General features: G+C 43.9%; 1 protein-coding gene and 1 long non-coding RNA gene across 3 annotated transcripts in view; one reads left to right on the top strand and one right to left on the bottom strand.

Moving 5' to 3' along the window:
• LOC309513444 overlaps window positions 1-14,553 on the bottom strand; it is a 193,243-nt gene that overhangs the window by 167,466 nt on the left and 11,224 nt on the right. The window lies entirely within an intron of this gene.
• The window catches only part of LOC309513439 (uncharacterized protein), a 29,194-nt gene continuing 15,868 nt past the window's right edge, over window positions 1,228-14,553 (top strand). The window contains exons 1-3 of one of the 2 annotated variants that reach the window (XM_082189257.1): window positions 1,228-1,330; window positions 3,044-3,085; window positions 3,175-3,231. In XM_082189257.1, the coding sequence (XP_082045383.1) occupies window positions 1,285-1,330; window positions 3,044-3,085; window positions 3,175-3,231 (145 nt within the window). In that variant the 5' untranslated portion in view covers window positions 1,228-1,284. Of the gene's footprint in view, window positions 1,331-2,823; window positions 2,950-3,043; window positions 3,086-3,174; window positions 3,232-14,553 lie in introns of those variants that run through there. The other variant, XM_082189258.1, reaches the window with a different exon arrangement.

Genomic DNA, 14,553 nt, shown 5'->3' on the forward strand with positions numbered 1-14,553 from the left:
CATAAGATACATTTCAATTGGATCACTAATCATTCACATGGGCCACTGGTGCTTGGACCCCGATGATTGACGCTTGCAGCTATATTTATATTGTATAGGCCTGCCTTATATATACAAATATTACTTTTACGTGCATTTGATGTAACGTATAGCCTAGAAATCTAGACGCACCCTAGCGGCAGCAAAATGTATTTTGCCACCAGGGTAGTCTAGCAACTCTCCGTTGACTTTCGGAGCTGTAAAAACCTAAATTGGGTCAGGCCAATCACATCATGTTTAGAGTAGGCGGGGCGGGCTTAACATAATGACAACAGAGTTGCAACGGTTCCCTGCTACTTGAAAACAAAGAACGGCTGCTGCTGCTGGAGAATAGTCTTTCGAATCGGCTTTGGCCGCGACTCTGGAGGAATTGGAGTTAAGTTTTTCTTTGAGAAAAGAGCAAAGAACGGCACTTAAGTCATTCTTAAAAAAGGAAGATGTGTTCCTAGTTTTGCCGGCCAGATTCAAAAGTTGAATCTTTCAACTAACGTTAGCTCCGCTGTTGGAAAAAAGCTCTGGTTGGTTGAAGCGCTGTCCTATTGCGTGCAGAGGGAATTTGAAAGACAGCCGTTTATCCCGCCCCTCGGACTGAGCCGTATCTATGGAGAGTTGCCAGACCTAACATCTTGATTATGTAGGTCTGGCTTGCCAGGCTATGTAACGTAGACTTGCACCTAAAATATATTCAGTGGATCACTAAAGTACACACATGGCATTGCTGATGTCCAAACAGAATACCCTTTACTTTCAATTTAAATACTTTTAATCCTGTGTGATTTCAAAGTTAAGTGATCTTAAAATTACAGACTTATAAGGAGTTCTAGTTTACATTTATTACAGTTTTTTTGACAATTGTGTGTGGTATATGTGATACCAGGGCAAATGTCACTGTCTAAAAACTGTGATCTTGTGGTTGTGTGGAGCGTCATGTCCAGATCGCCACAAAGAACAAATGTGCACGCAAGCATCTATAAACTGTGTAAAAATGAAGAGCTATATCCAGATATTGTGTACAAATATTTCAATGATAAAATATGATACTGTTTGCTGCCTATATTAAAATTAGCCTGATTTTAGAAACCCAGCAGCAATGGAAATAGAAAATTAATGTTTGTCTTGAAAAGCACTTCTGCTTTGCCTCATCTACTCTGCCTTTCTCTTGTTAAGACAGAGGAAGTCAGTGTCAGACTCAGTTACTGTCACACATGTGTCTCAGAAAGCTGTAAATCTCTAATCTATGACAGCATGAACCTGCTTTATATCCTTTTATTGGTCCTTTGGTCAGCTTTCAGTAAGTGCATCCCATTTCTCTGCCTCAGATTTTGTGTCTATCTACTGTAAGGTTTGGAGTTAATAAAATTTTTGCTGTGTTTTTGCACCGAAATAACCGTATGACAGGTGCATCATATAATGACTTCAATCTATACATTTTTCTGTCAGTAAAATATATCAAAATATTTTATAATACAAGGATAGCAGTCAATATGTTATTATTTTTATTTTTGTACAGAGCCACCTCAAACAACAGCTCTTTAACACACTGCTGGTGATTCCCATGTAAACACAGAGTGGTGTTAATTTAACAACGATGATTTTGCTGTGTATAAAGTTAATGTTTGTCATAATAGCCCAGGGATGGAAATTAACTTTTTTGTCCACCGGCCACTGTGGCTGGTGGATTTCAAAATCTACCAGCCACTCAATGTTTTTACCAGCCACTTTCTTGTTTTTAACCGACAATGTGTAACTGCATGTGAAAATTAATACTACAAGATCTACAATACTTAAGCAGTTTATTTAATCTCAAGTCTCAATGAAATACTGACATTTTCTCTTTCTCTCTTATATATATTTCTCTTTTTTACCTGGATGTGGCATTTGAATGATTCGTGGTCTTTTATGGCTTCCAGTTTTAGGTTTTTAGTCCCAACAATGAAACTAGGGCTGGGCGATATGGACCAAAAGTCATATCCCGATTATTTAGGCTGAATATCGATATACGATATATATCCCGATATTTTTTCCGCAAAGTGAGAGCAAATGTTCAGTCAAAGTCAAAGCCAAATATGACATGTCACAAGTAGTTTTATTGAAACCGGCTATTTCCACACACACAAGTACTGTCCCCCTTTACTTAACATAAATTGTAAGAATATGACTAATAGTAAAGACTAGTACTAATAAATAAACATTAGGCCTATGCTAAAGCTATTAAATAGCAGTTCCAAACTAGTTTTTGTTAATACAATGTTGGTATGAGCCACTAGAGTCATTTAAAAATATAAAAAATAACACAAAGAAAAATAAAGTGGCATTTTGGGGTTAATATGGAAACGACAGTTACCATGGTGAATACACAATATTAACAATAACTGTTAATGAACCATGGAAACTGCTGCTGGTGAATAGTATGAAAATCATCCCTGCATTACTTTTATTTTGTGTAATTTACAACGTAACGGCGTTGCATGCTCGTAGTTTATTTTGCACTTTATATACAGTGAGGCGATACACAGCGCGCGCCGCCACATTTGCGCGTGCATTTGAAGAGTGTTCTGAGGTGAAAGACTTTATTTCAGCGTACACTTATGTCCTCTAAAAGTGTCCGCCGTCTGTGTGAAACAGTATCTTTTTATTTACCCGCCACGGTGGCCGGTAGGTGAAGCGAATTTACCCGCCACAACACAAAATCACCCGCATTTGGCTGGTGGCGGGTGCTAATTTCCATCCCTGTAATAGCCGCTTCTGCTTTTCACTCCTACTCTATTTTTCTTGGTAACACTTAATAGACTTCCTCTTTATTAAAACCCAGTCTCTGCCCCGCATGTGTCTCAGAAAGCTGTAGCTCTCTAATCCATGACAGCATGAACTTGCTTTATATCCTTTTATTGGTCCTTTGGTCAGCGTTCAGTAAGTGGATCACATTTCTCTGCCTCAGATTTTGTGTCTATCAACTATGTGTAAGGATAGGAGTCAATATAATTTTTGCTGTGTTTTTGTACAGATGCGTCTGATGCATGGGACCCAGATTACAATCCAACAACAGGTGCATTAACTTTAATCTATACACTTTTCAGTAATTTTTTTTATTCTACAAGGATAGCATCAATATAATTTTGCTGTATGTTTGTACAGCTTCTCCTGATGCACGGAATACTACTACTAATACTACTGCTACTTCTTCAGTGACAGGTGTGTCAGTCTTCATTTTCAAAATACTTTAAAGGATATGAGTCAATATAATTTGTGTTTTTGTACCCATTCACCGGTCAATGGTACAACAGTTTACCCTTCAATGGCATCGTCTACTGACTTTAATCCATACAATTTACTGTCAGTGTTCTTTTTTAAGAAAAATATTGTAAAGTGCATTTAAAAATTGAGACGAACCATTTGCCTGCATTTGCCTGCAAGCTGTCACTGGGGCGGTATCTTTTAGGATCTAATATTGTACGGAGCCCCTAAAGGGACGTGGTGGTGGAAAAAATTTAGGATGGGATAATTTCTTTTATTTATTTTTTTAAATCTTTTGCGTTCCCTCGCAAAACTTTTGCGTTCCCCCGAGAAACTTTGCATTCCCTCACAAAGTTATTTGCGCTCCCACGCAAAACAATAGGTTACTGTCGTAACCCCGGTTCTCTGAAACATCGAGTGGAGAGATCCACCTATGGGAAGGGCATCCGTACCTGACCTCTGCAGAAGCATCCAATTGCACCAAGTCTGGCTAGACAGACAGAAGCGCGCAGCCAATGCCAGGTAAGGCCACACCCCCTTACCTAAGGCATATAGCTGTCAGGCGCGCTGCTATTCCTCAGTAAGTATATTCGCTTCTCGTGCGGCAAGCGGGGCGAAGCTGGTGGATCTCTCCACTCGATGTTTCAGAGAACCGGGGTTACGACAGTAACCTATTGTTCTCTTTCATCATCTCGTTTCGAGATCCACCTATGGGAGAGACATGGACAGCTCCCCGATTGCCCAATACACTCACAGTGAGGTTCTGAAGGCCAGAGAAGGACGGTCACCTCAGAGAGGCGGTGCCTGACACGTCCCACAAACATGACCCTGCAAGGGTGACGCCACGCTAAACTGCTGTGGACAAGCAGGGCATGAAACATGCATGAGACCCATACATGATAATGGCCCCCGCACCACCAATGCACATAGCTAAACCCAAGAAGGAATGCGAATGCTTGGTGACAGGAATGAACATGGCCAGCCGGCCCATTCACTCTTCGTTGGTTAACCCAACGGGGCTGTGGGAAAGGGCTAAGAGGACCCTACCCCTAGGACCGAGTGTGCCACCGAGGTTCTGGTGACATCCAACCGGTAGTAACGCTCAAAGGTATGAGGAGAGGCCCAGCTGGCCGCAGAGCAGATGTCTTGCAGTGGCACTCCCCTGAACAAAGCCCAAGAGGCGGCTAAGCCCCTTGTAGAATGAGCTCTGATGCCCCCTGGGGGCTGCACTCCCTTTGCTTCATAAGCCATAGTATAGCGTCCACAAGCCAATGTGAGAGGCATTGCTTTGAAATGGGACTCCCCTTGTGCGGGGGAGCCCTTGAAACAAAGAGCTGGTCGCTCTTGCAGAAAGCACTGGTCCTGGTCATACATGCTTGCAGAGCGCGACCGGGACACAGAGCATTCAGCCCCTGATCCTCCGAGGAGGCAAAGGGTGGAGGGTGAAAAGCGGATAGCTCCAAAACCTCCGAAGTGAACACAGGGAAGCATTTCGGCATGAAGGCCGGGTTAGGCTTAAGGGAAACCTTATCTCCACTTAGGGAGAATTTGGCGCACGAGGGTTGAACCGAGAGTGCATGTAGCTCACTGACCCGTTTAGCAGATGCCAAGGCCGAGAGCAAAGCTGTCTTGAGGACAGCAGCTTAAGGGAAATACTTCCCAGAGGCTCAAAAGGATAAAGAGACCGCGCTTCCAGCACCATGGAGAGGTCCTACCCTGGAACAGATCTCCTGATGACCGGCAAAGAGCGGCGTGCACCCTTCATAAAACTGCGGGTTAGAGGGTGCTGCCTGACGGTGGAGCCCTCAAAACCCACATGACAGGCTGAAAAAGCAGCCAGGTAGACCTTAATGGTGGAAAAGGACCTGCCTCTTTCCATGAGGTCTTGCAGGAAACACAAAATATCAGGCACCGAGCACTGATAAGATGTGAGACCACGCCCATCACACCACCCTTCGAACACTTGCCACTTCCAGCCATATAGGGATCGTGTGGAAACGGCCCTGGCATTCTGAGTAGTGGCGATTACACGCGGGGGGAGCCCCAGTGCATTTAGGTTCGTCCTCTCACAGGCCAGGCCCAGAGAGTCACCCTGTCCGGGTGGGGGTGGTAAATCTCCCCGTTGGCTTGGGACAGTATGTCCGTGCGAGGGGGGAGGCGCCATGGCTCGGCGTACAACAGAGGGATTATCTTTGCCAGCCACGGGGCTTTGAGCCACCTGGGTGCTATCAGAATGAGAGACAGGCCGTGCTCTCTCACCCTGGCCAGTGTGAAAATATCAGGCACAGGGGAGGAAAAGCATACAGCAGCACTTTGGGCCATGGGTGGGCCAGTGCGTCTGCCCTGAGGGGCGCGTCCACGTCCTTTAGTCGAGAAGAACATAGGACAATGGTGGTTTTCGCGTGAGGCGAAAAAGATCTACGGCTGCCTGTCTAAATCTCATCCATAACATCTCCACTATCTGCGGGTGAAGACGCCAATCTCCTTAGATTGGGTTTCCCCTCGATAGCAGATCCGCGCCTCTGTTCAGAATGCCCGAACATGAGTCACGCGTAATGACAGAAAAACCCGTCTGCTCCACACCAACAGCCTGTAAGCTAGAGCGTGGAGTTTCGACGAGCGCATGCCGCCCTGACGGTTGATATAAGCCACTGCCGTGGTATTATCGCACCGTACTAGAACGGGATGTCCCTGCAGACGAGGCAGAAAATGATTCAGACCTTTCCAAATGGTGAAAGCTCTAAATAGTTAATGTGCGCTGAACGTAGTCTGCTCAGCCACAGACCGTTCACCATTCTGCCTTCCTGGGTGGTTCCCCAGCCTGTTAAGGACACATCTGTCGTCACAACTTTCCGCATCGTAACCGTCCCAAGGGGGTTCCCCGAGCGTAAAGTTCTCGCTCTCCCAATGGCGCAGGGCCGCCGAGCAGGCGCGCGTCACTGTTACCGAGCGGCAGAGATCGCGAATCGGGCTGAAATGTAGTGACAAAACCCATTTCGAGAACGCTCTCATTCTCAGGAGACCCAACGGCACAACTTGGATAGATGAAGCCATGAGACCCTGCAGCCTGAGGCATGTGCGTTAAGGACATTGTACTCTCGCCCCTTCTCTGAACTGAGACAGACAGTTCATCAGAGAGCGAACGCGCTCTTGAGAGAGACGCGCTCGCAAGGAGACTGAGTTCAATTCCAAGCCCAGGAAAAAGACATTCTGACTGGGAGTCAGATTGTTTTTGCTCGCATTCACCTTGAACCCGAGGGATGTGATGTGCGCGAGCACCTGGCCGGTGTCCAGCGACACCACCTCCTTCGATTTGGCTATGATGAACCAATCGTATGTAATTCAGAATTCTCAGCCCTGATAGTCTCAGGGGCGCCACGCCCGCCTCCGCACACAGACAGAAAGTTCGGGGACTCAAATTTTGCCCGAACGGAAGAACTGTGAATTCGTAACAAATGCCTTGGTAGGCGAGACGAAGATATTTCCTGTGTGGAGGGTAGATACTTATGTGAAAGAAAGCATCTTTCAGATCGACTGATGTGAACCAGTCGTTCTGCTTTATGGCACGGGCGAGAGAGCCTTGTGTCACATTCTGAAATTGTATTTCCTCAAATGTTTGTTCAACATTCGAAGGTCCATATAGGGCGGGGGGCACCACGCCTTTTGGAAACATAAAAATACCAGGAATAAAAACCATGGTTTATAAGATTGGGTGGCACCATCTGAATCGCTCCCTTGTTTAGGAGGGAGGAAATTTCCTCTTTCAGAATGTGTGAGGCATTTTCTTCTGTGTGAGAAGAGAGAACGCCGTTGAAAAGTGGAGGTTTTATTGCAAACTGCAGCCTGTAACCCTAGGTTACGGTACGCAAAACCCACTCGGGCGCTGAAATGGCTTGCCAAGCCGCTTCGTGACTCGAGAGCGCCCCCGCTCGGGCCGGAGCGGGGGTGTATGGGCTCAGCTGGTTCATTCGTGATGCAAAGGCGCCATCTAGTGGGCACACTAGAGGCGACATGCAGGGGTTCGGAGGGATTTCCTCCCTCTGCAGTGAGAAGTTTTCTCTGCGGAGAGAGGTCTTCTCTCCAAAACGAATTCATTTGATTCGTAACTTTGTGTGTTTTGTGTTGGGCAAACACTGGGGCCGGAGCCTTTATTGACAGAGTGAGGGGAACATAGTGTGGTGTCCACTGTGCTAAACTTTCCCTCACAAGGCCTGAAAGTGGGCGGAAAACACACATATCTCCTGAACACATGAACTGGGCAGTCTTAAGTGCAGGCAGAAAAATAATATCCGCGGAGAGAGATATTCTCTCTGTAACGGATTTATTTAATTTGTATGTTTTAAAGTGTTATTTAGTTATGTGTGTGTTTTGTGTTGGGGAACACAGGGGCCGAAGCCTTCCACACACAACGTCCACTAAAAACACATGGCTGGGCAGCCGCAACTGAGCTGTGTGAGCCCAGCTAGTTGATTTGTGAGGCAATGGAGCCCTCTTGTGGACGGACTCAGGGTGACATGCATGGGATCAGAGAGATTTGCTCTCTATGTTGGCAGATATATAAATCTGCACGAATTCATTTGATTCGTTTGTTAAATGTGTTGTTTAGTAATGTGTGTGTTTTGTGTTGGGAAACACTGGGGCCGAAGCCTTTAATAACTGGGTGAGGGGAACCAAGTGCATGCAGTGTGGTAACACTGCTACGTACTTTTCCTCACGACAGCCCCGCTTGTGTACACACACACAACGTCCACTAAACGTCCTCGTGGCCCGAGAACGCGGGCTCGATACTCCCAACGGTCGAACAACAGGCAGGCCGCTTGCGTTCGGGGCCGCCTTCCTAGGAAGGCATAAATTGAAAGCCTCAACACGTAATCGTAACACATCAAGGCCCGTGAGACCGTGTTAACAGTCTAGCGGGACGCTCCAGTTTTAAGAGTTGTTTCCTCAGACTGGGCGGTGGTCTCAGCGCTTACCCGTCGTAAATATTCCTATCCTGGTCGGTGGCGCTCTGTGGAGCTGGCCACACAATGTTGAGACGAACGGCCGCTCGCTCACAAACTTCCAGGAGGATGGACTGAGGCAAAGCCGCGTGAGCGCTAGCCTAGGGAACGCTAAAAGGACCGCGTCATCCCCGTCGCCCCGGAACCGGCCGGTGTCCTCTTCAGGGAATGCGGATTGGGCTGATGTCAGCTCAAATATTTAGAGAGGTGGCGTTCCGGGAGTCCCCCGGTAGTGCGTCATCATCACCGTGTCCCCCATCCGAGTCAGAAAGGCCGAGCACGGCGCGCTGGGTCGCGCAACTAAAAGCCGGCTTAGTAAAAAGCTACATGTGCAGCAATTACAATGACCGCAATTCTCCGGGTTCTCCAAAGCTTCTTGAGCGTGTTAAGCTCAAGCAAACAGCGCAGAACGAGAGGGTCCTTAGCGGCGATTAGAGCACCACACGCGGCCGGGCAGGCTCGTCGTGATAGGCTGTTCCCCGGAGAAGCGGCTGTTTAGACGGTCACATAGCCATGGGTGGGCTAGCGGTGAAGAACTCGGAAAAATCCGTGGCGGGCAGCCATGTAAGGAGGAGCAGGTGTAGGAAAGCGAGAGCGCGGGCGGCTCCGGATGCAAAAAACACAGCGGATAGGCTGAAGAAACGACTGTCACTCACGTCTGGCGGAGGCTGATCTGGCGATATGTCCTCCTGAAGACTCGAAAGTGAGCAGCGTAACGTTAATCCAACCGAACTGTGTCAGTGCAGAGATCGCGAGAAGCGAATGTCAACTGAGGAATAGCAGCGCGCCTGACAGCTATATGCCTTAGGTAAGGGGGTGTGGCCTTACCTGGCATTGGCTGCGCGCTTCTGTCTGTCTAGCCAGACTTGGTGCAATTGGATGCTTCTGCAGAGGTCAGGTACGGATGCCCTTCCCATAGGTGGATCTCGAAACGAGATGATGAAAGAGAACCTGTTGTGACCTCGGACAGACACTTCCCGTTTAATGTCCCGCTGACAGTGTTTCAGAGCTCCGTACGTTAATGGAATGTTTCATAGTGTTTGAACTTGGACTCCAATATAAAGAAATGCGGTCAGTGCTTATCTCAAGGAGTTCATTGAAGTTGGCAATTTTCACATAGGCTATTCGAACTTCCCTATTCTTGAGCTAAACGTTGTTAAAACACAAACGACTCCTTTACAATCACAGTAACCTGGACAATGAACTACAACCATTCTCCTCAAAACGAGTTTTTATAATATAGGCTAAATGGGTCTCTTTGAGCAGGCGGCTGAGACACAACTTCGAAGGGACCGTCTGCAAAGTGCAATATAACCCAAAAAACGACTACACCATCAACTCAGTCAAAAATACAAAAATAGTCATTAACTTCAATGCTACAAACTGTAGTGCCACCCAATTCAGTTTAAACATCATACTACACTGCTTTTGCACATTTTATATTATGAAAAATATTCAATAACTTCACTGTAACACACCAAATTTTGTTCACACATCACTGCTCTAATGTTGGTTATACAACACTTAGTTTGGGAAGTAATTGCACAAAAAATAAGTAGGCCTATATTCTTTACACAAATTATATTGGTACCGTACGCAGCTAACGTAATAGTTACAACCATAGGTTTTGCATTATATTTGCTTACTGAATTTGATGGCATTGATGGCGAGTTATTGAATATTTTTTTTGATTAGTCAATATAGAATCAATATAGTTATTGATTTTATTTCATAACAAATAATCATAATTATGCATTTTTTATAAAACTGAGTATTGTAGTATAACCAGCAGGAGAGCAGTGATGTGTGAACTGAATTTGGTGACAGTACAGTGTCACAGTGAAGCTAATAATTGTTAATAATGTTTAATAATATAAATGTGCAGAAGGGTTTTGGGATTTGCATTTTGCAGACGACCCCTTATTTGGACTTGTCTCTCATTCGGCTGGTTAGAGACAAATTTATATTATAAAGCTCGTTTTGAGGAGAATTGGGTTGTAGCTCGTTGTCTAGGTTACTGTGATTATAAGTAGGTGTCGTTTGTGTTTTAACAACGTTTAGCTCAAGAATATTGATCCGGGAAGTTCGAATAGCCTATGTGAATTGCCAACTTCACTGAACTCCTTGAGTTAAGCACTGACCGCATTTCTTTATATTTGAGTCCAAGTTCAAACAGTATGAAACGCTCCATTAACGTATGGAGCTCTGAAACACTGCCAGCGGGACATTAAACAGGAAGTGTCTGTCCAAGCTCAAAACAGGTTTTGCGTGGGAACGTAAATAACTTTGCGAGGGAACACAAAAGTTTTGCGTGGGAACGCAAAAGATTTAAAAAAAATTAAAAAATTCTCCCATCCTAAAAAAATTTCCCACCACCACGTCCCTTTAATAGGGGCTCCGTAAATATGCAACCTTTAGGTACAAAAGTATACTTTTTGAAAAAGTACTGCCCCAGTGACAGCTTTTGTACCTTTTTTTCTGGGTGGCAATGACATACACTAAGCTGAGCTCATAATGATCATAAGCATCTGTAAAAAATTATAATTTCAGGGCAGCTCTAATACCTATATGCAATTTCGGAGGGAACATATGGAGAGCGGTAAAAATAATAAACTATTAATTTATTATTAGTATTACTTCTCATTAACACTTTTTTGACCGGGAAATAATGTTAATTTATCGTTCTATTTAATATTTTCAATTGGCAGTCAACCAATCATGAAGTCAAATAGTACAGCCTATGCAAATGTGATGTTGACACATCCAACGTGAGTGAAATGCCCACGCTCAGTTGTCAAGTATTGGCATTTGGCTTTTGGATCTCAGGAGTTTTTCAGAGGATATGTCATCAACCATAAAAGTATTATGATGAATGTCAGGTAATATCCAGTGTGGTGGAAACCAGCGAAAGTTAAAGGGCACCTATTATGCCCCTTTTCACAAGATGTAAAATAAGTCTCTGATGTCCCCAGAGTGTGTATGTTAAGTTTTAGCTCAAAATACCCAACAGATAATTTTTTACAGCATGTTTCAATTGTCATTTTTTGGGGCTCAGAAAAACGCGCCGTTTTAGTGTGTATCCCTTTAAATGCAAATTAACTGCTGCTGCCGGCCCAGGGGGCGGAGCCTCACGAGCTTGCGCTAAGAGCCAGCACAATCTCATCTGATAATATCAAAACAGAAACTCTCAGTAGTGGTGATCATTTCGACTCTGAGTCGGACAATTATGCCCACAGAGCCAGAGAATATATGCTGTATGGAGATAAAACAGGAATAGTTTAGTTTAATTACGGTTATTTGTCATCTGCTTTTATCCACTATTAATACAAGCCTGCTGTAGCAGACCCCGTCCGAATGATGACCAAAATATACTGATGAGTTCAATTAAGTTTATTGTACCTCACACAAAAGATGAAGCCTTAGTTTTACTCCAGAAAATCACTGTAAGAGCCGAATAAACACAGTATATAAGTGCGCATTAAAGTCTTATCCATAAACTGTCTCTCTCTCCCTTTCATTATCATGGAACATACGCAGCCAAATACACAAAACACTCGTTAGAACCAACAGTAAACAAATATATAAACACCTTTTCAGTGGGTGCTTAATCAACCGGTAAACTGTATCCACGACTGGATGAGCTGTCATAAAGTGCGCGCTCTCACTTTCATTTCTGCCGTGATCAGTAATGTTAGGCCTGTCGCTCCGGAGATCACGTAAGCTGGATCACAAACAGTACAGATCCATCCTCGAGTAACAACGAGAGTAAATGAAGACTGCTAAGTTCATTCTTACATCCAACAACAAAACACCTCAATCGCGTAGGAGACATTCTTGTCTACAGTTGCTCCAGCGTGGAAACAATGGTGGACTGTGTCCAGCTCACTCAGGGCGGGTCTATGCTCAAACTGCAGTGTCAATCAACAGTCGTGGGAGGGGCCTGTGCAAAGTGACGTCAAATTGCCCCGAATCTGAGAACAGCTCGTTCTGAGACAGTGCTTGTGATTTATGGGGATTTTAAAAAAAAGCACTTGGTGGATTTTTATCATTATAGGGTGGTTGTGTACACACACTGCCAACACATATGTTCAAACACCATGTAAAAGTGAATTTTGCATAATAGGTGCCCTTTAAATTTTAAGGAGTTAAGGAGTTAAATTTTCTGTGTGTTTTGAAACCTGCGAAAAATGCAAGTTAGAACTATTACTATGCAGGAATATTATATATATATATATATATATATATATATATACATATATATATATTAGAGGTGGGAATCTTTAGTCACCTCACGATCCGATCCGATTCCGATTCTGGAGGTCACGATCCGATTCCAGATCAATTCTTTATCTACTTTTCCCCCCTTATTAATTCATTAGTTTACATAAGTAATTAAGTACTTTTTAAAAAATAATTACAAATTAAAAAAAATAATTAAAACAGTTGCATTTTAAGAATTTTAAACTTATATAACTTCAAACCATACAAGCAAGTAGCAAATAATAAAGAGGAGCATAGAAACATGACAAACAACAAACAAAGAGTGCTTTCAGTATTTAAGATTATCTGAACATTTTCCATTCAAGAACTGTGAGTGATTTTTCTTCATCGTACTTTTGTATTTTACTATGACATAGACTGCGGGAGATCTATTAAGCTGCATTCACGCTCGGATCTCTTTTGAAATATAAGAAGTAATGTGGTTTGTCCTGTCCGTTTAATCCCTTAAGACATAACTGGCTGTGTTTACGTTCATTTTGCACAAGTACTGTATATTAAACCACTTACACAGAGTCGCACAGCCGCTTGCGCGAGCAGTCTCGTACACAAACAAAGCGCGCGTCAGCATTTAAAATTGAAAGCAGCCTTCTGTTAGTGAGATTCATATTTTAAATATATAAGTCCACTGCATTCCAAACCACATAAATGATGACTTCGTAGAGCATTTGTAAGGAAAATACAGACGGGCGAGACAGCACACTTTAAGTGCAACATCAAAACAAGCGCGCGTCTCTCACAGCGCATCCTGTGCAATGAAGCCTGTGAATGTCCTTGTAATTCGCTTCAACCTTTCCGAACTTTATGAAAGATTATTTTACGGAAGGTTCGAGTTGTGTACGTGTGTGAGGAATTGTTAGCAAGCAGAAGACGGGTGTTTCTAAAGCAAACTCAGCGTCATCGCACATCTGGTAAAAAACTAAGCTCAGAATCGATTCTGAAATTCTCAATCGATCCAGAATCGTTGGAGAGAGAATCGCGATGCATCGATGGATCGATTTTTTTCTCCCACCACTAATATATATATGTATATATATATATATAAAACGGTTAGTTCCAATCCTTGATTCTGATTGGTCAAAAGCTGTGTTTTATTCACGATAAAACACGGCTCTGACCGATTCACCCAACGGTTCTATGCATCACTACACAACACCCCTAGCAACCACTCTTTAGCAACTTAAACATATGTTTGATCTCATTGATAGCCTGTAGTTAATTGAAGCTAGAGTAGAGAATTGTTTGTGAGAGATCGAGTTAGCGAGTGTACCTGTATTGACAGAAGACATAGCATTTACCTTCAGGTCAATCCTATATTCATAATAAAAAAAATCTGTTTGAATGTCCGCAGCGATATCTTGTCCTTTTAACAGTTAAGGGGTTTTCCGGTGCCCTAGTCATTTGTCAGTTGCGTCTTGCTTTTCTGTGTTGACAAGTTTGAGTCCTTTCAATATAAAATTCTTCTCTACTGACTGACTCACTCATAAAGACTTCTGTTGCTGTTTAAGGTCAGGGACTTGGAAGGAAGGCTTTTAGTGATTTTACCATAGACTGTAAAAAAATATGGACGTAGTGACGTCACCCATAGATTTCTGAAGACCGTTTTTGAAGCCTAAAGTGGGCGTAGCCGACCATTGCCATCTTGGCAGCGAGTCACTTCCGGATAAACGTAAACGGGCGAAAAACCCATAGACAGTAAAAAAATATGGACGTAGTGTCCGTGACGTCACCCGTAGGTTTTTGAAGACCGTTTTTGAAGCCTAAAGTGGGTGTAGCCGACCGTTGCCATCTTGGCAGCGCGTCACTCCCGGATAAACGAAAATGGGCGAAAAAACCCATAGACTGTAAAAAAATATGGACGTAGTGTCCGTGACGTCACCCGTAGGTTTTTGAAGACCGTTTTTGAAGCCTAAAGTGGGCGTAGCCAACCTTTGCCATCTTGGCAGCACGTCACTCACAAGATGAAAAGCTTATTCTTTGAATAATTTTATTTTTTAATAAT

Source organism: Leuciscus leuciscus, assembly GCF_965113295.1.
Source record: "Leuciscus leuciscus genome assembly, chromosome: 13".
Taxonomy (NCBI): Eukaryota; Metazoa; Chordata; class Actinopteri; order Cypriniformes; family Leuciscidae; genus Leuciscus; species Leuciscus leuciscus.